The sequence below is a fragment of the Sinocyclocheilus grahami genome, unplaced genomic scaffold, assembly GCF_001515645.1.
Source record: "Sinocyclocheilus grahami isolate Dianchi unplaced genomic scaffold, SAMN03320097.WGS_v1.1 scaffold206.1, whole genome shotgun sequence".
NCBI classification, from domain to species: domain Eukaryota; kingdom Metazoa; phylum Chordata; class Actinopteri; order Cypriniformes; family Cyprinidae; genus Sinocyclocheilus; species Sinocyclocheilus grahami.
The window spans coordinates 22,910-46,935 of NW_015505385.1; the positions used below are offsets into that span (position 1 = coordinate 22,910).

At 38.8% G+C, this 24,026-nt stretch overlaps 2 protein-coding genes across 2 annotated transcripts in view; one reads left to right on the forward strand and one right to left on the reverse strand.

Annotated features, from left to right (window-relative positions):
* The first annotated feature begins 938 nt into the window (after positions 1–938).
* Positions 939–5,894, forward strand: LOC107595646 (uncharacterized). Its single transcript, XM_016286126.1, has 4 exons — positions 939–1,154; positions 3,119–5,286; positions 5,367–5,460; positions 5,821–5,894. Exons 2-4 carry the CDS (start codon positions 3,124–3,126, stop codon positions 5,892–5,894), a joined length of 2,331 nt encoding a protein of 776 aa, XP_016141612.1. The 5' UTR covers positions 939–1,154; positions 3,119–3,123.
* Positions 5,895–15,078: 9,184 nt separating this feature from the next.
* Positions 15,079–24,026, reverse strand: part of LOC107595630 (uncharacterized) — a 67,264-nt gene continuing 58,316 nt past the window's right edge. Inside the window, exons 42-49 of the mRNA XM_016286103.1 lie at positions 23,150–23,412; positions 22,890–23,035; positions 21,851–21,935; positions 19,014–19,125; positions 18,516–18,644; positions 18,192–18,377; positions 17,061–17,190; positions 15,079–15,970 (exon numbers count right to left, since the gene is read on the reverse strand). Coding sequence (XP_016141589.1) covers positions 15,400–15,970; positions 17,061–17,190; positions 18,192–18,377; positions 18,516–18,644; positions 19,014–19,125; positions 21,851–21,935; positions 22,890–23,035; positions 23,150–23,412 — 1,622 coding nt within the window. The 3' untranslated portion in view covers positions 15,079–15,399. The remainder of the gene's footprint in view (positions 15,971–17,060; positions 17,191–18,191; positions 18,378–18,515; positions 18,645–19,013; positions 19,126–21,850; positions 21,936–22,889; positions 23,036–23,149; positions 23,413–24,026) is intronic.

Consider the following 24,026-nt stretch of genomic DNA (forward strand, 5'->3'; position numbering starts at 1 on the left):
AAAAGGAAAATAATGAGTTTATACTTCAAACAAGAAGAAATATATGGGAGTGGGAAATGAAAGTTAGTTTTCCCTCTGAATTTATTTTTTATTAAATATTTAAATATTCCATGCCCATTAGCAGATATTTGCTCTGGTTTAAACCATAAACTCACTTCATTATGATCAATTTCTCACTTTTGTCATTTTACTTCTCAAGAGAGAAGTTGTTTAAGAATCTTTAGACATTAAAACAAGACAAAAATACACTTTTGCGTTTTGATCAGAAGGTACAGTAAAAGCTGTTTCTGTATTGTAGTGGTTTGTTAAATTTTGTATATGTTTGTTTGTTTGGAAGAAATTGTTAAAAAGTAATAGAAATCTGTTGAAGGTTATATGTTCAAACTTTTGACTTGGTCTTAAAAAGGTCTTTAAAAAGTTTAAAATGTACTTTCATACAACATGCCGGATGTAGGAATCCTGTATTGTTGCTTTTTTTATAGTATAAGTCATCATGTATTTATAAATGAAATTATACGACAATTAGGGATGTGAAAACCTAATTTATTACAATGTCCTGAATAATCCAATTAATTGCACATTCATTTTGGACAAAAGATAATTTAAAAAAATAAGCAATAAATTCATATTCAATAAAGAGTTTATTAGTTTACTTTTATTTACAATAAAATGTTCACGAGTACCCTATTTTTAATATTTGAGAAGTTTTTTTTTTTTCTTCTTTGCACTGATTTTCAAGGAACCAACTATCAGGCTCCCAAAAATCAATAAAAACCTGGAACATTTGAAAGACTTCAAAATGTGCTTTTAGACCTGCAAATACAGCAACTCTTAGAAATGCGTTGTTCCAGCTATGTGTGAGTCCTGAAGTAAACATGCAAAGAGATGCATCACAATTCTTTGTTTTAATGGAGCATCTTGTGTCGCATAATAACTACACTGTTGAGTGGACTGACTACAACAAGTCCCATAATGCTGCGCAATGGCCCACTCTGACAGCACAGCAGCGCAGCCGAGCACACAAGTATGAGAAGCTCCCGTTTCATGCATTATTCAGTCCGACCTCAAACAGAAGCGGCTGCACCCGAAAGAGTGCGTTTCTTTCCAGCGGGATGGAGTTTGCGATGGTTTCGTGAATAAATGCATCTGCTCGGGTGAGTCTGCACGCGCGCGCTCTTCGCTCTTTGTTTAGCTCGCTTTGCTTTGCTTTGCTTTGCTAACGGAAGCCTGCGGTGCTCCTCCAGCGCTCGTCTCTGATTCATTGCGCGGTTTAATTGGGGTTCATAACGACATACATTTGCTGGACGCGTTAGTTATTGTTGTCAGCATGTATATTAGCCCGCATACTAACAGCCTGCTATGCTAACGTTAGCACAACACACGCCAGACGAGAAAGCGACACAGAACCCCAGGTAACGTAAAGCGACTCCTGAAGAACCAGACGAACCCGGATTAAACCTGGTCTGGGGATGTTTGACCGTTCTGGATGTTATCCAGATCATACGTGATTTTATGTAGTGCAAAAGACACGGATTTAGCCGATTCTGGAGATAAAACATGACAGTACCAGGGCGGGAGTGTCAGAGATGCATGCCATCAGTGTTAGTTTATGCGCTAATAAATCCATGCATGCAGTTTGGAAAAAAATAAGCGTGACTTTTATGATAATGAAATGTGCTTTAGTTTGTTTCGGTAATATTTATCCTTTAATATTTTGTGTTTCATAGCCATACACGGTATCAAACTCCAAATTAGCACCATGTTTCCCCCTGTATAAAATAATAGAGAAAATATTTAACTTTATTTTCAATTAATAATCTGTGAGAAATAGAAATAAAGAAAATGTTGCTCTACTTACAAGACACAAGTGTGACACAAGCCATTTAGGCTTTTTAAAAATAATGCCCACATTATTTATTATTATTTATTTATTTATTTATTATTTTCAATGCGCATTAGCTCTTGTCTTGGGTAATGTTTCCGCTGTGGCGCAAATGGCTCATTGCATGAATCTAAACTGGTTCAAAAATGTGATTAAGTCATGTTGATAATTTAGAGCAACCTTAACATAATTTTCAGGATTTTCAAATCCCGTTTGAAGACATATTTCTAATATTTGGCATATGACCAGCTTTATTATATTTATTATTGAATTGAATCTAGTTTTTAGCTTTTTGCATTTTTTTTATTAAATATCCCATTTTTATTGTCAAAGCACATTGGTCAACTTGCATTGTTTTTAGTGGTGAATTTTGTATACATTTTATATACAAAATATGCACTCATGTTTCTGCTCTCAGAGCCTCCAAATTAAAACGGTTGTGAGCAGCTGTAGAGAAAATCTGATTCCAGTTTTATTATTTTAATTATTGCTATTGTTGTTGTTATTGTAGCTTTTGCATTTTTAATGCAACTTTTTTAAAAATGTAATTTTAATAAATATTTCATTTTTTATGGTTAAAGATTGGTCAAATTGCGTTTTTAATGGTGCCTTATTAAAGGGTCATGAAACCCCAGACTACTACTACTGAGATTTTAGCAGAGGTGTTTGTGTTGCACATCATAGAAGACAATGTTAGCATCCGATAATTGTAACTGTTTGAGAAAACTGGTTAATTTTAAGCATTTTTGCTCTATTTTCATCTTCCGGGTTTAAAGGGGTCATATGATGCGATTTCAATTTTTCCTTTCTCTTTGGAGTGTTACAAGCTCTTGGTGCATAAAGAAGATCTGTAAAGTTGCAAAGACTAAAGTCTCAAATCCAAAGAGATATTCTTTATAAAAGTTAGTGTAACCGTTTATACAGCTCCGTGACACAAGCCATCAAAGGGCTTATATAAACACTGCAGAATAAGCCTTAGGTTATCAGATGTGCAACAGTGCATTCATATATATATATATATATATATATATATATATGCTTTCGATGCAGAGTGCAAATGGTTGTGGTTCTGGACTTCTGAACCCGAAGCTGTGTGTGTTGTCTGTCTCCTCTTCCCGCTCCGCTCCACGCCCACTCTTTTAGCATTTTTTAAAACTGTAGTGAGAACTAACCAGTGCTGAAACAGGGGGTTTTATGACCCTTTAATAAAATTGATCCTCATGTTTCTGCTCTCAGTTGATATGGAAGAGCCTCCCAGCGACTCGGATGGTTTACAGCCTCAGGATCTGTCCTCCGCCTGCAGCCTCCCCAACATCTTCGATCTGACGCGGAATGCCGAGGAATGCCTCCTTAAAGCCAACCCCATCGACGCCTTGCATATAGTCCAGACGCCGGGCTGGTTTGTCAATCCTGGGACCAGCAATGGGATGTTGTTTCCCGAAACCGACCCTGAACCTCTTCTGCTTCCCACAGACCAGATCCAACCGGATAATGCGTTTTCCAACACGACCGTCACGCTCTCCTACGTGAGCCGGTCGCACGTCTTCTCCGAGCATTCCCCGATCTACGGCGTTCCTTCCTTGAGCAAGGCATTTGCGCTGCATCCCGCCACGTATGATGCCGGACAGCTGGTGACGGATGCCGGAGACGCTGCACTTTCGGTGGACCAACACTGTCTCCAGCAGGTGTCTGTACCTGTCGGACTGACGGCCTGCGATCAGTTCGGCTTCATGTCACCAGCTCAGGTCGTGGAAAACGTGGCGGCGTTCTGCTACCTTCAACAACCTCCGGATATGCAAGACGTGGAAAATCTGGCTTTGGAAACGCTCAAATCTTTACAAGCCGATCCCAGCGAGTGCGGGTTCCCCATCAGTGTGGGTGAGCTTCAAAACAGAGCTGCAAATGGCCTGTGGAACGTCGGACCCTTCGAGGGAGGATTTCAGGAGGACGACGGCGCGAACGCTGACGGGTTACACCAGAACGCCAATCCGGAGCTCGTCTTTCTTATCTCCAGATCCGAGGAGCCGGTGGTTTTACCGAACGACGGCTTCGCCATTTCATTAAATCAAGACTTCATTAGTCCGTTGGATCCTGAGTCTCCGTCAGCGGCGCAAATAGAGGATGTTTTTGCGAGTTCTCCGAGTGGAGCAAAGCAAGAAGAACAGTTTGATTCTACAATGCCGGAGGCAGCTGAGATCGAATCACCAGAAACACCAACAGAGAAAACTGACAAAACGTGCAACACCGAGTCCGTGCATTTCAACGATGCATCTGCAGAACAAACCGACACCGATGCATTCAAATCAAGCGGCAGTTCGCTCACGCTTGAGAGGAAAAGACTGCCTCCAAGAGCTAGACGAGGTGTTAGGATGGGAGCCATTGTTCAAGATATCCATCCCATCAGGAGTCGCGTGTGTAAAAGAAAAGCTCAGAAGAGCAAGTCCAAGAAAAAGGTGCTGGAAAGGATGCACAATGTGGCGGATGTAAAGAAGAAGAAGAAAAAGACGTCAGAAGAAACCGATGTCAGACGTTCAAGCAGACGTAAAGCCACACTATCTACCTCAACTTCTGCAAAGACGCTAGATGCATTTGTAAAACGCACAAAGAAAAAATCCTCCGGAAGGATAAGAAACCTTCATTCGGTACCAGTCAAGCATCAAAAACCAATGGCGGCTCAACAAGGCCTGAAGAAATCTGCCAAACGGAAGAGAAAGAAACACCTAGTCGGCCGTGCGTCATTTTTCTTGCCACAGGAACCTGAAATCAAACTCAAATGTCTGAACTACGAGGAGAAGAAGGATGTGCGGGATGAGACCTTCGCGCCTTATGTGCGCATGCAGATCAAAGACTTCCCCATCTGTACGGTGGTCAACTATCCCGAGGACAGCATCCGGATCAAGCAGGGAAAGCGGCGGGCGTGTGGCAGGTTTGCGTCCGGTGAGATGCCCGTGACGCCTGGATTGCAGTACGGTCGGGTCTGTGTGGACGTCACACAGCGGGATTTTCTGGTCTGCTGTCTCTGCGGTGGCTCGGCCAATGCCATGGACCTCGGAGATTTGCATGGGCCGTATTACCCTGAAGGTTTCAAATCGGCCTCTAAAGCGGTTTGTAATCCACAGGAAGAGGATAATAGTGACTCCGACTCGTCTGTTCGAGGGAAACGTGTTGCTCCGGGCAGATGGACCGAGTCTCTTTGGACCAGCGATAGCCAGTCGTCCAATAGTCCTTCATCTAAGAGACCCAGGATGGATGGTGACACCGATTGGTTCAGTCATCCAGTGGTTCCTCTCAATGCTAACGAGCACTGGCTCCACGAGGACTGCGCGATATGGTCCGCAAGCGTCTTTCTGGTTCGGGGAAAGCTGTACGGGCTGGAAAATGCAGTCAGGTTGGCGAAAGCGTCGGTAAGATTTCAGATAACACAGATTCTTCAATGCTCAGCAGCCTGCAGTAATGACACTCAACCGTCTGGTATTTTTTTTAGGTTTGTTCGACGTGTCAAAGAAGGGGAGCGACGTCGGGCTGCGTTTTCAAAGGCTGCCCGAACAAATACCACTACACGTGTGCACTGCAGTCCGGTAAGTCATCAGCAGTCCTCTGCATTCTGTTGCACAATAGACACACACACACACACACGTTTCATTGTGGTCCGAAACATCAAAATGCTGATCTGCCTGTTAACAGCAGCTTTTGTGTCTACATTTGCTAAGCAGACATGTTCAAACTTGTGGTCAGACACACATGGAAAATAAACATGCAAATCTGCCCGTGCATGAAAAATATGATGTAAACTTAAATATAATATAAATATAGAATATATATATATATATATTTCATTCTTTATTATGATTTGCTGTTAACTTCCTGCATTTTTTCTAGAACTGTACACTTTATACCCTTTGAAATTAATTGATGTGTTTGCTTTCCTGTTTTTAAAGGTTGTGTATTAAACGAGGATAATTTCTCAATGAAATGCAGAAAGCACAAGGTATATGTGAAATGTTTTAGATGACGGTTCACAAAAATATTTAATTATTTGATTTATGCATTTATTTGTATTAAAATATTTTTTCATTAAGATGTGCTTTGTGTGAATTCCTCAAATTTGTCTGATTGTTTAGTTTTTTTTGACAGCCTGATGTACTTTGGCAGCTTGTGTGTTGAGAGGTCGAGTCCTGTAATGTTGCTCATGTTAATGTACTCCTGTTTTTGTTCAGGATTGTATCTGTACAAATCTTGTGCAAATGTCTTTTTTTTCTTTTCTTTTGTCTTTCTTGAATGAATTGTCACATTTTAGCATCTTGCCTAATGTACCAAAATCCGTTTTTGTTTGCATTGTTTTTCTCAAACGTTAAACCGTTCCGATCTTAATCTCAGGGTTGAGCCGGGTTCTTTTGTGTTGCTGTTGACATTCTTACCCCAAAATGTATTTAACCTGAACTGACTAAACCCAGTTGGTCAGCGTAATAAACTGGCTTCTTTTATTTTGCCTAATGTGCTGCTGGACACTCAGTTGTATTTACTCATATAGTTTTATCATGATTAATATGGCTAGCAATATATAAATATAATTTTCTACATAACATTTATGGATGCTTATTTCTGCCACAGAGAGAGAGATTTTAATTCCCACGATTCAAACTTTAAAAAATTTTTTTTTTTTTAATTTTTCATATAATTTTATATCTCGGAATTCCAAGAAAAGAAGCCAGAATTGCAAGAACAAACGTCAGAATTTTAACTCGAGTTCAAATAAAAAAAAAGATCAGACTTGCAAGATGTAAACTCGGAATTGCACGAAAAGAGTCAGAGGGAGAAAAGTCATAATTGTGAAATTTAAGAATTCAGAGGAAGAAAAAAAATCTGAGTTGCAAAATGTGAACTATCTTTGAATCATTGATTCACACGATTCGTTCTAAACAAGGATTCATTCAGAAACTAAACACCTGTTTTGCTCGGAGACTAGCAACAATTCTGCTGTGGCTTGAAGGTAATATTTTCTCTGCAAAATTGAGCAAAAGCACATAATATTGTGTTTAAAATATATAACATAATATCAACTTCATATTTACTGAACTGTTGTTTATAAAATCACGTTTAAACTCGTGATATTCGGGACAAAATCGGCACTAATACTGCTCTCCCTGCTCGTGTGATATCGTATGATATAAATATGAGACAAAAACTCATACTCAATCAATATCTTGAATTTTAGGGCATAACTGCATTCATGGAGTTGTTACCCTGCATCATATTTGTCAACAGTCAACTGTATGAAATGTAAGATGATGTACAGGTCTGGGGGCGGGGCCAGTGTGTTAACTGCGTTAAAATATTTTAATCGTGTTTTTCTTCATAACTAATTAATGCGCTAAACTGACAGCCCTAATATATATATATATATATATATATATATATACACACACACACATTACTCTTATTTACAAATGTGGATTAGTACTTAAAATTTAAATTTAAATTTCATAACAAATTTTAGAAATTTAATGAAATTAAAATGTCAAAATAATGTGCTCAAATAATTTCACATATGTAAAATTAATATTAGTTTTTACGTACTGCAAATGTGTTATTTACATCTTAGTTAAATATTGTGACATATTTTGTGTTTTTTTTATTTGTATTTGTTTTTTTAAGGTATCTATTGTTTTTATTGAGGTAGTTTTTTAGTTTTAGTTTTAATGCTTAGATTTATACCAAATGAAATGAGAAATGCCACCTTGACAACTGAATGAAATAAAATAAGATCAAGTATTTTACTTAAGTTATGTTTATTTTAATGTAGTGAAAATGTTTTGTATGGTTTTAGTTTAAGTTAACTAAACTGCCGCTGGTTTGTAACTGTGCTGTACCTCTGATTTTATGGATGACAAGGTCCACCTTCCCGTAGGTGCCCTTCCCCAGCTCCCGTATGACTTCATAGTATTTGTTGACCTCCACCTTCTCCAGGTTTTGAGCTGCGAAGAGCTGCAGTTCCTCCAGGATGTCGACGGACACGCGTGAGACGACGGGAGAGGAGCTCATTCTGCTGACGGTCGCTCTGCCTTACTGCAACACAAAGAACAAGGAAACGCATTTCAATTGAGGAGCCGCCTTCCTCTGCTGAGGACTGAGCAGTGGTCTGCCGCAGGGAATGTAATTATCCTGCAGATAAGGGACATGTCCTCTGAGGAGAGGGATTTCAGTTCCCCTCATCTAACCTGCTGATCTCTCCAGCGCTTCATGCCTCAGCAGCCTTGCTCTCGCAGTGTTTGGGTGCAGTGGCTTATGTAATATTATAATCGTCTGGACTTTACAGGCTCCGTCTTGAATATTTATCATTTTGTTACATTTTAAAGCAGAGCTCGACTGTTTACAAGTCAGATCTGACCTGCTGTTGCGTAACCGATTGAATAAGACGGTCAAATTAGTTCAAATGAATTTTAGAAGATTTAGTATTTGTTACGTCACACTTTTTCTGCATCAACCTACTGATCATGTGATTTAAGATGATCCAAAATGCATCTTGAGCTTCAACGCAAGAATGTCTAACCATCAGCATAAAGAGAAGACAGAGAAAAATTGCTAGATATTACACATTTATGCGAGTGCAATTTTAATTGCGTACCGTTCAATAAGTTCAGTGACTTTTAAACAGAAAATTGCCAATTACTTTGTCTGTTTCTCCATTACAGAACAACAGCAGAATCAAGCATAACGTGTTACTGAGCAGCACACAGATGCAGTGTTTTCTGAATGAATCAGGGTTTTGAATAAAAAGGTTGAATGAACAATTCAATGACTCACTCAGCCGTTTCGTTCCTGAATGAATCAGGGTTTCGAGGAGTTGGTTGAGTGAGTGATTCAATGACTCAGTCACTGAAACATTCATTCAGCTGATTTCTTCAGAAACACTGATTTATTCGGGAATGAAACAACTGACTGTCACTTGTTTTATTTCTAAATAAATCTGTGATTTAGGATGAATCAGATGAACAAATGATTCAGTGACTCACATGTTTTTATAATTTGAATAAATCTGTGTTTCTAAACAAATCAGTTGAATGAATGATTCAGTGATTCAGTCACTTGCTTAATTCCCAAATGAATCAGAGTTTTGGAGAGAAACAGCTAAATGAATGATTCAGTCACTCGTTTCATTCCCACATGACTCAGCGTTTTAGAATAAAACGGTTGAATGAATGATTCAGTAACTCAGTCACCTGTTTCATTCCCAAACGAATCAGCCTTTTGAATGAATTAGTTCAAGTCACCTACTAGAGTAATGATGTAACCTGCAGAAAGAGTCAATGAAAAATCCCCACCACGAACAGAGACTGTCTGGAACAAACACAAACAAGTGGAGTGATACGAACATCCCGGTGCTATTTGACAGGGATATCAGCACTCTTGGAACGACTCAGCCAATCAGATTCCAGGAACAGAACTAACCTAATCAGCCACAACCGTTGTTCGATGTTGTCAAAATAGTTAAATTACCCCCAATTACTCAGTCTGGCTTATACATCAGCCAAGTCCACTCATTCTAATCTTATTATTACATTGGAAAACAGTGATACATACATAATGCCTGAATCACAGCCCATCTGTCCCTCAGCAGCATAAACCATTAGTTACTGCCAGTGGAGCAGAAGTGCTTAGCACTGCAGGTTAAACAGCCGTGATGGTTTTGGTGTGAGTCAAGTCAACTCACATTTATTTCTATAGCACTTTATACAATGCAGCATGTTTCAAAGCAGTTTCACAGTAATAAACAGACAAATTCTTCATTCTGAAACGACTTCGACAATGGAACAGACTTTCTTATTCACAGCTTATGTTATCGATCGTACACCTGCATTACACATTACATGTCATGACACCTTCCTTCTGCATGCACAGAAAACATCAATACATATTTCTGAATAATGCAAGGCTCTGGTGATCTGGGTGGTTGCCGGGGCACAGAAATGTGGGTTGCTAAGGTGCTCAGAGTGGATGATTAGATAACTCACCTCTCCTTAACAAACGGCATGAGTTCAGCTGTCTTTCACATTAACAGTTCATGACAAGTTGCATGCTAAATACTTGAGACTAATCGACTGGCCGACTTCAATGCTCTGCCATGACGCTTTAAGCTTGACGTCGACTAGTCGCTGGTCCTATAGAGGGCGCAACAGGATTAGAAATCTTTGAAGGACTTCCACATTTACGCTCCGTTTCCATACAGTTAAAATGACAAATAAATGCATACTCTGAAAGCGCTCCACAATACATGTGTGATTATATTACTGGATGTTTGAAATTGAACGGGAGAATGCACGTTTTAAACATCTTATTGCACAGGTAAGTTAATCGCCGTTCTAATCTAATGCACTGCTGCACTGTAACACACACACATAGGCTACAGACAGTTGTGCGTACAGTTCATTCAGCGCAGAAATGTATTGTCAACACTCTTCTGTGATTTCTCAATAAAATAGCTTAGAAACTGAAATGTTCAAGCATATATTTCTTAATAACCAAATCCCACATCTTCACTTCTAGTAGCGAGACGCTGCCAGGTAGAATTAATTCACACATGCAATCGCTCTCACTAATGCATTCATATGAATGTAATCTTTACTGTGCTACTTTATCTGTATCTGATTTAGAACGAGCAGAAATCTGTGAGAAATATAACGTCCCAAAGACAAAAGAACTGATCAAAATGAGCTGTTATAGGAGCATTAGCCATGTGAGCAGCACTGTGTCATATGCCATAGCTGTGCACAAGGTGTTCGAGTCTCAGCTCCAGACTTATTTGTTCATTAATGACGTCATCAGAGACTTCGACTCGACTTTCATCACATAAAAGTCAACTTTAAAAAATCAGAAGTCGTTCAACCCCTACTTGAGACTTGTTCAAATCCCTCACTAATGACCTGCAGCAGGCTTTATTAAACAGACTTCAAACGCAGTCTGCAAATCTGACACATTCGCACCAGGCCTTCATATAGAGCGCAGAACATGGCTGGTGCAATATGACTCACCGGGTCAAATCTGCGAGCGAGTCTATGTGTGGCTCAAGGCAGAGAGATGCAAATATAGAAGATCTCTGCTGTAATGTCAAAGTTTGACATGCTGGTGTACACATTCAGGTACAGGACGTTCTTTGCACACAAAGCAGGCACAGACTTCCTCTGCTTCTCGTCATTAGACAGTCATTTAAAAGCGTGAAACGGTAATGGCTCATTTATTCCCGTGTGCCAGCTATTTTGTCATTCCGCTCGCTCCACGGTTATCGCAGCCGCAGCCAGGAAAACACAGACAAGAGGGAAGAAAAGGAAGGGAAAGTCAAGGGAGGTGAAACATGGGCCTTTAATCTCTCTGTTCTCTCTCAGTGCTTCCACACTAGAATATTCATGTCACTGCCGCTCTGCAGGACTCAGTGGGGTTTGGGAAAGTAGCAGTGCATTTTCCCAACAAAACACACACACGATGGTGAAGGATTTTGATGGAAGACTGGTAGAAAGCCAAGCATAAGCTTTTGCTGATAGAGAAGAGTCACATGACATTTGACCTTTGCAACTAATATGTGTCCCTGCAGCACAAAAGCAGTAAGTTAAGTCGCTGGGGTATATTTGTAGCAATAGCCAAAAATACATTGTACGATTCAAAATGATCGATTTTTCTTTTATGCCAAAAATCATTAGGATATTAAGTAAAGACCATGTTCCATGAAGATATTTTGTACATTTCTTACCGAAAATATATAAAAACGTAATTTTTGATTAGTAATATGCATTGCTAAGAACTTCATTTGAACAACTTTAAAGATGATTTTCTCAATATTTAGATTTTAAATACTGTACATTTAGTCCATTTCTATGGTTCAGTCCTTCTCAAATGTTCACTAGCTCTCTCACAGTTAAGCTTTTCAATTTCCCAACACATTGCATAAGACATTTAAATTAAAAAGACTCGCAGGGGAAATACCAGAAGTCACTTTCTGTGGCAGTACCATGGTGTAATGTCTGTATACTGTGGTACTTTGTAAACATACCATGCAACTATATTCAGTAACATGCCATGGCACTTCAGAATACAATTGGAAAATGTTGTTTTTAACAATCCACATGTCAAAGAATTTACAGTATCACCACTATATCCAAACACATGGTGCTAATTTGTTAGTGATTGCATGTTTATTATTAAAACTGATTGAAGAATGAGCATGTGGACGACTGTAAGATGTTGGACAATATTGTAAATATCTAGTGAAGCAAGCCGTGAACAGGAGGTCGTGTGGAGCGGCTTTAATAATTAAAAACTGACTCTCACACCTTGTGTTCAAACCACAGGGGTGTGAAAGACAATCAAGCCAGCAAATCCCTTATCGCATATTAACGTTCATTTCCCAGAATGCGCAGGACGGATGTGTGGTTGTTGTTATCCGGCAGGCATGTGCAAACAGAGATCAGTCTGTCTCTCTCAAACAGAAGACGAATGTGCAGAACTGAAGCATTGCATGAGTTTGCATGAGTGTTTGCATTCAGCAGCAGAGCTCAGGGCCAGGGAATGTAAATTGCACTGCTGTCCAGCGTCCACTAGAGGAGATCAGCATCTAAACACTCTTATTCCCCAGACCGGTCTGCTCATTTTTCATCCGGACTCTGACAGCATCCATTTAACGCTGTTGAGTTCTGGATGACCTGCGGATACCTGCAGACTCATAGTATCCGCACTGAGAACAGCAGCAGCAGCACACACACACACACACACACATAGTGCTGCCTGCAGTCTACAGCCACACTCACACATACACTCTCACACACACACACAGGTTTGTTTTTGTGAAAAGTGGGGACATCCCATAGGTGTAATGGTTTTTATACTGTACAGACCGTATATTCTATTGCCCTACACCAACCCTACCCCTAAACCTACCCCTCACAGGAGACTTTGTGCTATTTCAGATTTTCAATACACTCCATTCTGTGTGATTTATAAGCGTTTTGAAAAGTGGGGACATGGGGTAATGTCCTGAAAAGTCACCTTCTCCTTGTAATACCTGTCATACCTTTGTCATTATACACATTTATGTCCTCATTTGTCACAAAAATGCGCACACACACTCACACACACTGCTGCCTGCAGTCTGCAGCCACACACACACACACACACACACACACACACACACTTAAAAGGGGAATACGTTTACATGGTGAACAGGTCAAAAGGAAATGTATCCATAGGTCCGATGTATATAAAATAAACATACACACACACACACACACACACACACACATATATATATATATATATATATATATATATATATATATATATGATAATATTTGTATTGGTTTTTTAGCTGAATAATTTATTAATCATTATATATAATCATCCAATTCGCTGTATCAAGCGAATAATAATGAGAAGAACAATAATAATAATTGTATTATTATACATTTTATTATTATTGTTCGTGTTCATGCTTCAATTTGTATTAATAAATAATTATTTTAAAAGCACCATAAGGGCATTATTCTGCAGAGCTGATTAAGGTCGTCTGGTGACGGTAGCCTCAGGTTATTATAACGTAAATCCTTCAGTCTTGAGCAGGACAGTTCATTTTTATCGAGCATTATGCATCAACTCCACGTCAAAATATATCAGTTGCTGCAATATTATAATAATGTTGACAATCAAGCGGAATGCACTCACCATGAAATCCGTCCAGAGCCGCAGTTCTTCTGTTTCGAGGCAGAAATACCGCAGTGAGAGTCTCTGTCTTCCCCGCATCTGTGTGTCGGTGCTGCTGAGAATCAGTCGCTCCGCCGCAGCTCAACCAAAGACTGTATGAGACCCTCACTGTATCACTCACGCGCCGCGGAGCTCAGCTACTGTGAGACAGAGACGGGCTGATGAAACCCCGCCCACTGCGCGCGTCAGCCAATAGCAGCACGAGTCGCTCCCTCGCGTCAGGTCGCTGAGGCTTTATATTTTAAATGCATTTTATTAGTGAGTCTTTTTATTTTTAAAAGCTTAGCTTTTTTTTTTTTTTAGCTTTATCTTTAAGGCTGTACGTTTAGAACTACGTGTACTTTAAAGTTCAGTGCCAGTGAAAAAATATATACATTTAATTCGAATTTTTTTTTTAATACAAACTAAAGGCCAATCACAGTTTCTTGGTTATAAAGTAAACCCTAAAAATAACCATTAGAGAACGTTCTGTATAAATTCTCTTTAGGCTGTCGCAAAAAATATTCCAGCACCGTTCTAGCAAAGATAGTTTTTGGTTCTATAATTTTTTTTTAATTAAAAAAAAAATAAAGAAAAGAAAGAACCAATTCGGAACCACATGTTAATGTTAGGGGAATGTGTTGTTTGCAGATGCCAGTCACAGAGCTGGACTTGTTTTGAACCTGGAACATTCCTTCAAAGAGACTGAAATCACTATTTCAGACATTACATCAGTTCCTTAATGACAACCTCTTATAACATCATGTGAAAACAATCAGATCCAGCAGCATGATCTTTCATTAAAGGGACAGCTCACCCGAGAAACCTGTAAAAGTTTCTTCCTCCTGTTGAGCACAAAACAAGTCATTTTGAAGAATGTTGGAAATTAATCTTCAATGGCATTTTTTTCCCATTCTATAAGTCAATGGCAACCGTCAGCTGTTTGGTTACCAACATTCTTTAGAAGATGTTAAAGGGGTCATATGATGCGATTTCAATTGTTCCTTTCTCTTTGGAGTGTTACAAGCTCTTGGCGCATAAAGAAGATCTGTAAAGTTGCAAAGACTAAAGTCTCAAATCCAAAGAGATATTCTTTATAAAAGTTAAGAGTCAGCCTAAACGGAAACACCTCGTTCTAACACGCCCCCACATGTCTACATCACTATGTGGGAAGATTTGCATAACGCCGCATAAGGGAAAGTTGCATTTTAGCATTTTGCTAACTTGATAGTTACTTTTGAATGTTCTCTGAACCATCTGAAATTAATATTCATGTTTAAATAAGTTAGACAAACTAAAATGTTTCAGAAAAATATTCCACGAATGACGTATAAATGTTTTTGTGCTAACATTTTAAGTGAACGTTCTACTAAAATTACTGGAAGAATGTTTGGAGGAACATTCTCTGTTAGTTGGGTCCATAAAGATCTAAGAGTGAAACCATTCCAAATCTCTTCATTTTCAGAACAATTCTTTTATTTACTGAACTGATTATGGCAATCCAAAGAGTGAAGTTATACTTTTACAGTAGAGTTTATGAAAGAATCGACGCAAAACCTGTGCTTTGAATACATGACCAAACATGCGAATAGAGAAAATGTTGATTCTTTAAAACATTTAACTGGCCACTAAAATTGTGCAATCGCACATATCAGTACAAACAGTGTCAGTAGTTAAAAAAATAAAATAATTGATGAACAGAATAGAGTGCAAACAGGCAGAATTGTACATTTAGCATAGGTCAGAAATGTTATTCTAAAACAACTCAAGATTTTCAGTAAGACTAAAGATGGCTACACGAATAAAAACAATTCCAGAGACTTGGAGTGCAGATGCTGCGCGAGATTCTTAATGCGACAGAGACGAACGTGCTGCACATCTCCAGCGCCGTACACTCGATATATGTGATATCGCTCCTTCTCCTTCAGTGCCAAATCCAGCTCGTTCGCAGACATGTGGATGAAGTGTCGATCTCGCCTGACCGTCGTCTTCACCTCCACGAAGACTTCTTGCGTGCTCCCGTTATTTGCGAAGGTCAGCTTGAAGTCGCATGCACGGCCGCTCTCTCCTTTCTCGTTGAACCAGGTGATTTGACTGGGGCCGCCGTTCTCTCTCCAGTGCGTGAGGAAGGAGTGAACCAGCTGCTCTCCCCACTGTCCGATGCTGGCTGTGTCTTCTTTGTCTTTAGGCAGCACCAGGGTTTGAGGCATGGTGCAATCCAGCGGCAGATCCTCCAGCACGTCCTCCAGAGCCACGGCTTTGCTCCAGATGGCGCTGTCCAGAGTCATGGGCGGACGCTGCAGGCCTTCAGCTCCCTGGAACTGGCTCAACACCACCTCTGGGGCCTGGGCTGGATTTTGGCTTCTGGAAAGAAGTGAAATCATTTCAAAATCTATTGAAATTTGGTCGGTCAAGCGATTCATATTTTTAACCTAATTATTGCATGATGTTGATTAATTAATTGCACATCAATTTTGGCTAAGGAAATGGAAAATTCCCCCCAATCGGACATTTAAAGTCATTATTGTGTTAAATGAGATATGCGTTGAACATGTAGCTTTAGAAAGAAACATTTTAATTCAGCATTGCATAAATAATGACAATGTTTGAAATTAAATATTAAACTATGAATTCTTTTTTTTATTAAATAATCTGAAAAATTTTAATTTAATTGACACGGTCTTAATGGGTGAGTCATTTATTTAAAGTCATTATTGTGTTAAATGAGATATGCGTTGAACATGTAGCTTTAGAAAGAAACATTTTAATTCAGCATTGCATAAATAATGACAATGTTTGAAATTAAATATTAAACTATGAATTCTTTTTTTTTATTAAATAATCTGAAAAATTTTAATTTAATTGACACGGTCTTAATGGGTGAGTCATTGAATCATTCACTCAACCAATTCATTCAGTGTCTCTCTGAATGAGTCACTGAATCATTCGCTCGCTATGTTTGTTCAAAACCAAGGATTCATTCAGTAACGAATCACCGCTGTGTGTTGCTCAGTCTCAACAGTTCTGATGTGGCTTTGATTAGAACTATTTTAGTTGACAAAATTGAAACAGACAATATTGAGCTGAAAATGTAACCCAATATTTATAGAACTGTTGTATAAATCAACATCACATTTGCACTGGTGCAGATATTGAAGAAACACTGCACTCTCGCTGATGTGATATTGTTAAACTATATCATATGATGGGTCATTTTTTGCACTCGTATCTTGAATTTTAGACTCGTATAACTGCATTCTAATAGGCTTCATCACGCAGTCCATTGTCCTGCATCGTGTTAGTCAGCAACTGCATCAATGTAAGATGATGGACAGGTGCTGCATTAAATGTCTAAACACGTTTATTTTCCATAATTAATCACGCCACACTGAGGAGTCAAAACAACAGCCCTATTTGAAATGCAATAAACAAACCCAATAGTAATCACACATACTGCGGTGTTGAGTGTTCATCATCTGGCGGGTTGGTTTTGTCCACTGTAGTTTCTTCTCCTTCATCTGTAGCGGCGTTTGGTTTCACAGGCTGCCGAGGACTGACCACAGACTGGACATCTTCCCTCCACTCTGAGCAAACATGTTTAAAAACAGAGATCAGTCAAACCCCTTATACATGAACTATTTTCTTCAAGTCCCTGTGAGATTAATACTTCATTCACGTTCACGATTCTCTGATGTCAGTTAACGGTCACAACATGCAAGTAAACAGTAAAGTATTTCATTTTAGTAAATGTTTTATTATTAAGTTACAATACTAATATTTATGTCTTAATTCTTCAGTTTCAAACATTAAACCATCAAGCTTTTATTTTGGCAGTAAACTGCAGGGAGACCTGTTTAGTGGAAAAGTTTCTAAGCGCTTCTTGCTGCAAGCGTTTGTCCACAAAATGCTGAAAATTAAGTTAACATGACATTAACATTTCTTCAACTTCACTGCATGCAGAGACGGAGTTCCTGTGAAGTAGCTCACTGCACTGATCAGTTTTATTTCCATTAAATGTGCAGCCCACACACTTTTATTAGCTTTTTACTAGCAATTCCCACATGAACCCTCATTTGGGAAACTATTAATTAAATCAAACCATGATGGGGATATTTTTTGGATATTACAAAAAAAATCTCTACCTTCAAGAATCAAAAGAGCAAAATGCCAGGCCAATAGAGCTGAGCAATACTGAATATTCACTATTTTTATACGTATATACATATATGCAATGAGTATTTTAATTTTAATATCGCTTTTCAGAGCTGTCAATTTCAATCAATCATTTCAAAAGTCAGTTGATTGATCACTTAGAATATGGCATGTTTTATATAATTAAAAAGTAAAGATTTATAATTATTACTATATACATTGATATAGATGCATATAAAAGTAATTAAATATCTAGGTAAAAATACAGAAGATTTTTTTTTAAGCGTTTTAGTTGCAAATGTATTCAATCTAATTGGCAAACATTTTTGAGGTGGAAAAAAAAAAAAAACATTTTAAAGCCACTTTAAAACCAATACATAAATTTCAACACATACATATATATATTTTTTCTTTTTTAGTGGCCAGTCCTGACCTGTGGCTCGTGGCGGGACGCTGCTTGGTCTGGGACCCAGTTCATGTTGAGCTCTTGGTTCTGTGTGCAGTGGAGACTCGGTTCGCTGATGGACACTGATGTTGGACGAGCTCCTCTCGAGACCCAGAGCAGCAGGAGCAGCAGGAGGAGGCCACATCTTCATCACCTCTTCAACAGCCTGACTGCCTGACTCCACAAAACACACATGCATTATGAGCCTGATCAAAACCACAAGATATATACGATATAGCTGAGTTTACATGTGCAATTGCAACAGCCAGCGCTCTGAATATATATTCATTAGTCTCCATCCACAGTCTGTACCTGAACTGCTGCCACCTGTTTTACTGAGAGAGGCTTTCGGTGGCCAGCAAACCAGCCGGTCCTCTTTATTGTGTTGTGTCTGCATTTCCTCCTCCTGCACGTCTCCTGACGGCCGGACCAGAGACAGCACTGCAAACACAAGCAGCACAATTACAGCCGAACCGCCACATCACAAAAACTGACCCAAATAGGTCTCGCTGTACAGTGGTTATTAAAGTGTGTGTGCACCTGAGCAGAGACAGCTCTTCCCTTCGCCCTGGCAACAACTGCGCTTTCATGTCAGCGAACAAACCCCCATTAGCATATGTGCACTATGCTTGTGTGCGTGTGAGCGATGAAATGAGGGCGAGCGGCACAGATTAAACTGGAGGAGAAATCAAAGGGATCAAATGCAGCTGTGCAGACGATGCGTTCAGAGCTCTGTGAGCGAGAGCAGCTGGACTCACTGTCTGTCCCTTACCGTCGCCTCAGTTCATGCACGTGAAGAGAGATGCTTACTGATGGTTTCTGCTTTTACTTCCACCGGCGCCGGCACCTCCCATGGTTCCTCATTTGCAGGGAGTTCTCGAGCATTTTCTCTGTCCAGAAACCTCTTTAAATCAGCTTGGTTCTGAGTTACAGCAAGACAAGTCACATAACATCATGTGATGGAAGCATTTCATTGTGTTGTAATTTAATGTAAATGAATGAGGGTTGCAAAATTGTGAATCACAATAATTTTGAGATTAAAATGCCAACTACTTAATATCAGTCACAATAAGGTTTTCTTTACTTACACACACATTATATATATATATATATATAAAGAAAATGTGCATTATATTAATATATTAATTCGGCTCAATTAAATTACTAAACTACACTAATTCTAATACAAAAAACATATATTATATTAATAATATAATTTTAAGATAATTTTATTTCAAATACCCTAAATTAATGTCATCAACATTATGTTTTTGGGTAGTCATGCTACACCTTACCTTTGCCTTGTCATAAAAAGGTAATTTTATCTAATATTTTGGCCTCTCTATGATACATATTTCCTATTTTGTTTAGTTTTTTCTGCACCACATGACTTTGATTTGGTAAACATTTTTTATATTAATAAGCAATAAATTCATTTAGTGTTCTTAATTTCTTTTCTAATTTATGCATGGCTCGGGGGCACAATTAAATTACTTTCAACACCCTATTTTTTATAATTAAACAAAAGTGTTAAACTTTGAATACACCTGGCACAGCTCTTCTCTATGATCTCTGGAGTCACGATCAGATGAGTCACTTGTGCACCTGTGTGAAAACTGGCCTGACGCCCATCACAACAAATCTAGAGTGTCTATATCACACCAGGTGAGAGAAAACCCTCTATATAGCCTAATCCAACACACCAGCAACAACAATACACAGTCTAGCAATTCACTTAAGAGGCAGCATTTAGTGTTTTGAAGGCCTTTCATTTTGTCTGAGCTCTCAATCCCTAAATCTGTTTTTTGTAAACAAGGACAGAGTCACCTTGGACAAACAGCTAGCATTACTTGTGTGTATGTATGTGTGTGTGTGTGTGTGTGAACGGATATGCTGCTGTTGTTCCTCAGACGGCCTGCAGACTAATTCGAATCACATTCTGACTCTAAACCACACTCCAACGGTTCCTTCAAGGTAAATTGGAGGGGTGAGGAGTCCAAGTCGCAACATCTAGCTACTGGGGTGCCTCAGGGCTCAGTTCTTGGACCACTTCTCTTCTCTGTCTACATGGCATCACTAGGCTCTGTCATTCAGAACATGCCTTTTCATATCGCTGCTATGCTGATGACACTCAACTCTACCTCTCATACCATCCTGATGATCCGACGATAGCTGCTCGCATCTCAGCATGTCTAACAAACATTTCTTATTGGATGAAGAACCATCGCCTTCAACTCAACCATGCCAAGACAGAACTGCTTGTGGTTTCAGCCAACACAACACTTCATCACATTTGCTTCCATCTAGCTAGGTGCATCAACCATATCTCCTTCAAGGACAGCCAGGAACCTTGGAGTAATCATTGATGATCAGCTGAATTTCACAGAGTCATAGTCAATTAACCTTTATTTATATAGCGCTTTTAACAATACAGATTGTGTCAAAGCAGCGTTACAGTATTAAATGGAAAAATAGTGTGTAACAATGCAAAAGGACAACAGTAAACACAATTTTAACAATTTTCAGTTAAAGTCCGTTCATTATTGATTCAGTGATATCATCGTCCAGCTCAGTTCAGTATCTGTGCAATCAAGTTGACGATATCGCTGGCAATTAAGTGTCCCCAACTAAGCAAGCCAGAGGCAACAGTGGCAAGGAAAATCGGTGAAAGAAATGGAGAAAAAAAACCTTGGGAGAAACCAGGCTCAGTCGGGGGCCAGTTCTCCTCTGGCCAGACGAAACCAGCAGTCTATTTACAGGCTGCAGCAAAGTCAGACTGTGCAGAGGAGCCACATTGTTAGAACTGCCTGGTCCTGCAGATCAGGCCCTTTCTTTTGGAACATGCTACAAAACTCCTTGGTCAACTTCTTGTTCTGTCTAGACTGGACTAATTGCAACGCTCTCTTGGCAGGACTTTCAGCCAAACCTCAACAACTAATCCAGAATGCGGCAGATTAGTCTTTAATGAGCCGAAAAGAACACACGTCACACCTCTGTTCATCAATTTGCACTGGCTACCAATAGCTGCTCGCATAAAATTCAAGGAATTGATGTTTGCCTATAAAACCCACCACTGGCTCTGCTCCCCTTTAACTGAATTCACTACTTCAGACTTATGTGACACATAGAAGCTTGCGTTCTGCAAGTGAACGGCGCATTATAGTGCCATCTCAAAGACGCACAAAATCCCTTTCACAGACTTTTACATTAACTGTTCCCTCCTGGTTGAATGCTCGGCCCAACTCAATCCGAGCAGCTGAGTCTTAAGCCATCTTCAAGAAATGGCAAAAACACATCTCTTCCATCTAGAGTTAGACCCTCTAACTTTAGCACTCTCTATTCTAATTCTATTTTATCTATTTGTCTTCTATGTATTAATTATAAAAAAAAATACTAACTTTGACCCTCTAACACTAGCTCTAGCCATTCTATTTCTTTTCTATATACTTTTTATTTATTATATAAAAAAAATATTGCTATGTGTACTGCATTAGACTAACCGGGACTTGTCACAGCACTTATATATCGCTGCTCTTTAGTTGGTTTGATTGCTTCTATTGTCCTCATTTGTAACCCACTTTGGATAAAAGCATCTGCTAAATGATTAAATGTAAAAGTAATGTAAATGATTTTAACATTATACTCACATTTACGCATGTCACAAGGCCCTGGAGGAAGCGCTCTAGCTCTTTAGCAAAGCTCTTGTCTGTGGTGAACAGTTTCACCAGCTCTCTGCAATAATACACAGACAGATGAGTTACGAACATGAGCCTAGAGAAGCATCACATTAGGGAAGGGGCGATACCACATTTTATTTCCCATACCATACTGATACTTTCAAAGGCAAGTCAAATTGATACCGATAAAAAAATTTTTACCAGCCATGAATCTGTATGTGCATCATTTCATTAAAAACATATCTAATTGCAATTATTTAAAACAATTTTTTATTTTTTTTTGATAATTATAAAAATTGTAATAAAAAATATTCCTTTAATATTACTATACTGCAATGTATTTCATAACAACTATTTAATTTAATGAGAATAATAACAATTATTATTAGTATTATTATTTTATACAACAGTACAATTACAATACTAATATTTATGGTTGTTTTTTCTATGCTTTCAAGCGTTAAACCATAGAACGATTATTTTGGCATAAAACTGCAGGGAAACTTTCAACTTTTAGACTTAACATTTAACAGGGCTTAACTACAAATTATTAGATTATGTTTTTGTTTACACATGGTTAAAATATGGTTACTGTACTGTTAGTCATGGTAAGTTTGTGGTAAAACTTTTTTATTCTGACAGTGACTGATTTTTTTTAAACAATTGATTGAACTTTTAAAAATTACTTTAAATGCAAATAAACTGAAATTGTTCATAGTTTGAGCAATATTTAATAATCTAACCTAATCCAATCCAATCACAATTGTAAACCAATTTGAAATTTTAAATGCAACAAACCCCAAATAAAAGGCAAAATAACCCAATCTAATGGATCCATATTATGTATTCATATTGTGTGTTCAGTACTGTTTGAAGTACATTTCTTGTTAAACTAAATCTCTGGTTAAAACAAAACACACTTTAGGATTTTATTTGAGTATCGGTACTTCAGTATGGATCCACGCATCCCTACAGTGCATTTGCTGAATCTCATTGGCAGATGCTGTACCTGCAGATGTCCAGTTTGGCCGAGAGGTGATCTTTATTGATGTACAGCTCTTTTTTGTCTTTTAGGAGACATATAATATCCTCGCTCTCAAAGATCGGGTTCTCATCTGGCACCTCAAGCCGATAGTGAATATACAGCTTCCCAACCTGCAAAAAAAAAAAACCCACAAACTTTTCTGGTTACCTCCCCTGTGAAAGAACATGATGCAACAGCCTGTAATTGGTTGGGTTTGCATTCTGGAGAAAATGCCTCCAGCGTACCTGTCCAAAACTCAGCGAGCGAATGTATTTAGCAATCCCACTCTCCTTCAGCTCACTGTACACGTCATCGAAATCAGTGTTGTGGAAGATGAACCTCTGGATGTAGGGGACGAGCTGCCGCACCAGGGTCTGCACCGCGGGGCAAGGCCTGTAGCTCTCGGTCTGCGCTTCGGTGGTCACGCGCTGGGAGAGCCGCTCCACCCCGCAGATCTCCAGGAATAACTCACGGTCGCGCTCGCTGAACGCCTCCTTCTCCTGCTTGCCTGAGGACAACAGAGCCGGGAAATTGAGCTGGAAATGGCCCAGATCGTTCATAACAGAGTTAAAAATAAGCATGCATGTCGCATATAACGTCAGTGTTTCCCCATCATAACTACACATCTGCAGGTCCCACATTCAAAGCCCAGCGGGCCAATGCATGAAATAGAGAAGTTTCCATTAGGGGTGTAACATTTACATTTATTCATTTAGCAAACGCTTTTATTCAAAGCGACTTATGATTGAAACATGCAACAAATAATAATAATTTTTTTTAAATGATATATATATGTATATATACATATACACACACACATACATACATACATACAGTGGGGGAAAAAAGTATTTAGTCAGCCACCAATTGTGCAAGTTCTCCCACTTAAAAAGATGAGAGAGGCCTGTAATTTTCATCATAGGTATACCTCAACTATGAGAGACAAAATGAGAAAAAAAAATCCAGAAAATCACATTGTAGTACCGGTCAAACGTTTAAGATCAGAACGATTTTTTATGTTTTTTTACAGGAGTTTTTTATGCTCATCAAGGCTGGATTTATTTGATCAAAAATACAGGAAAAAATGTAATATTGTGAAATATTATTATGATGTAAAATAAA

Excerpts from the sequence above, each read along its gene's own strand:
- LOC107595646 (XM_016286126.1), top strand. The coding sequence starts at position 3,124 with ATGGAAGAGCCTCCCAGCGACTCGGATGGTTTACAGCCTCAGGATCTG. Across the intron at positions 5,287-5,366 it reads TCAGGTTGGCGAAAGCGTCG|GTTTGTTCGACGTGTCAAAG; the intron begins GTAAGATTTCAG and ends TATTTTTTTTAG. Across the intron at positions 5,461-5,820 it reads CACGTGTGCACTGCAGTCCG|GTTGTGTATTAAACGAGGAT; the intron begins GTAAGTCATCAG and ends CTGTTTTTAAAG.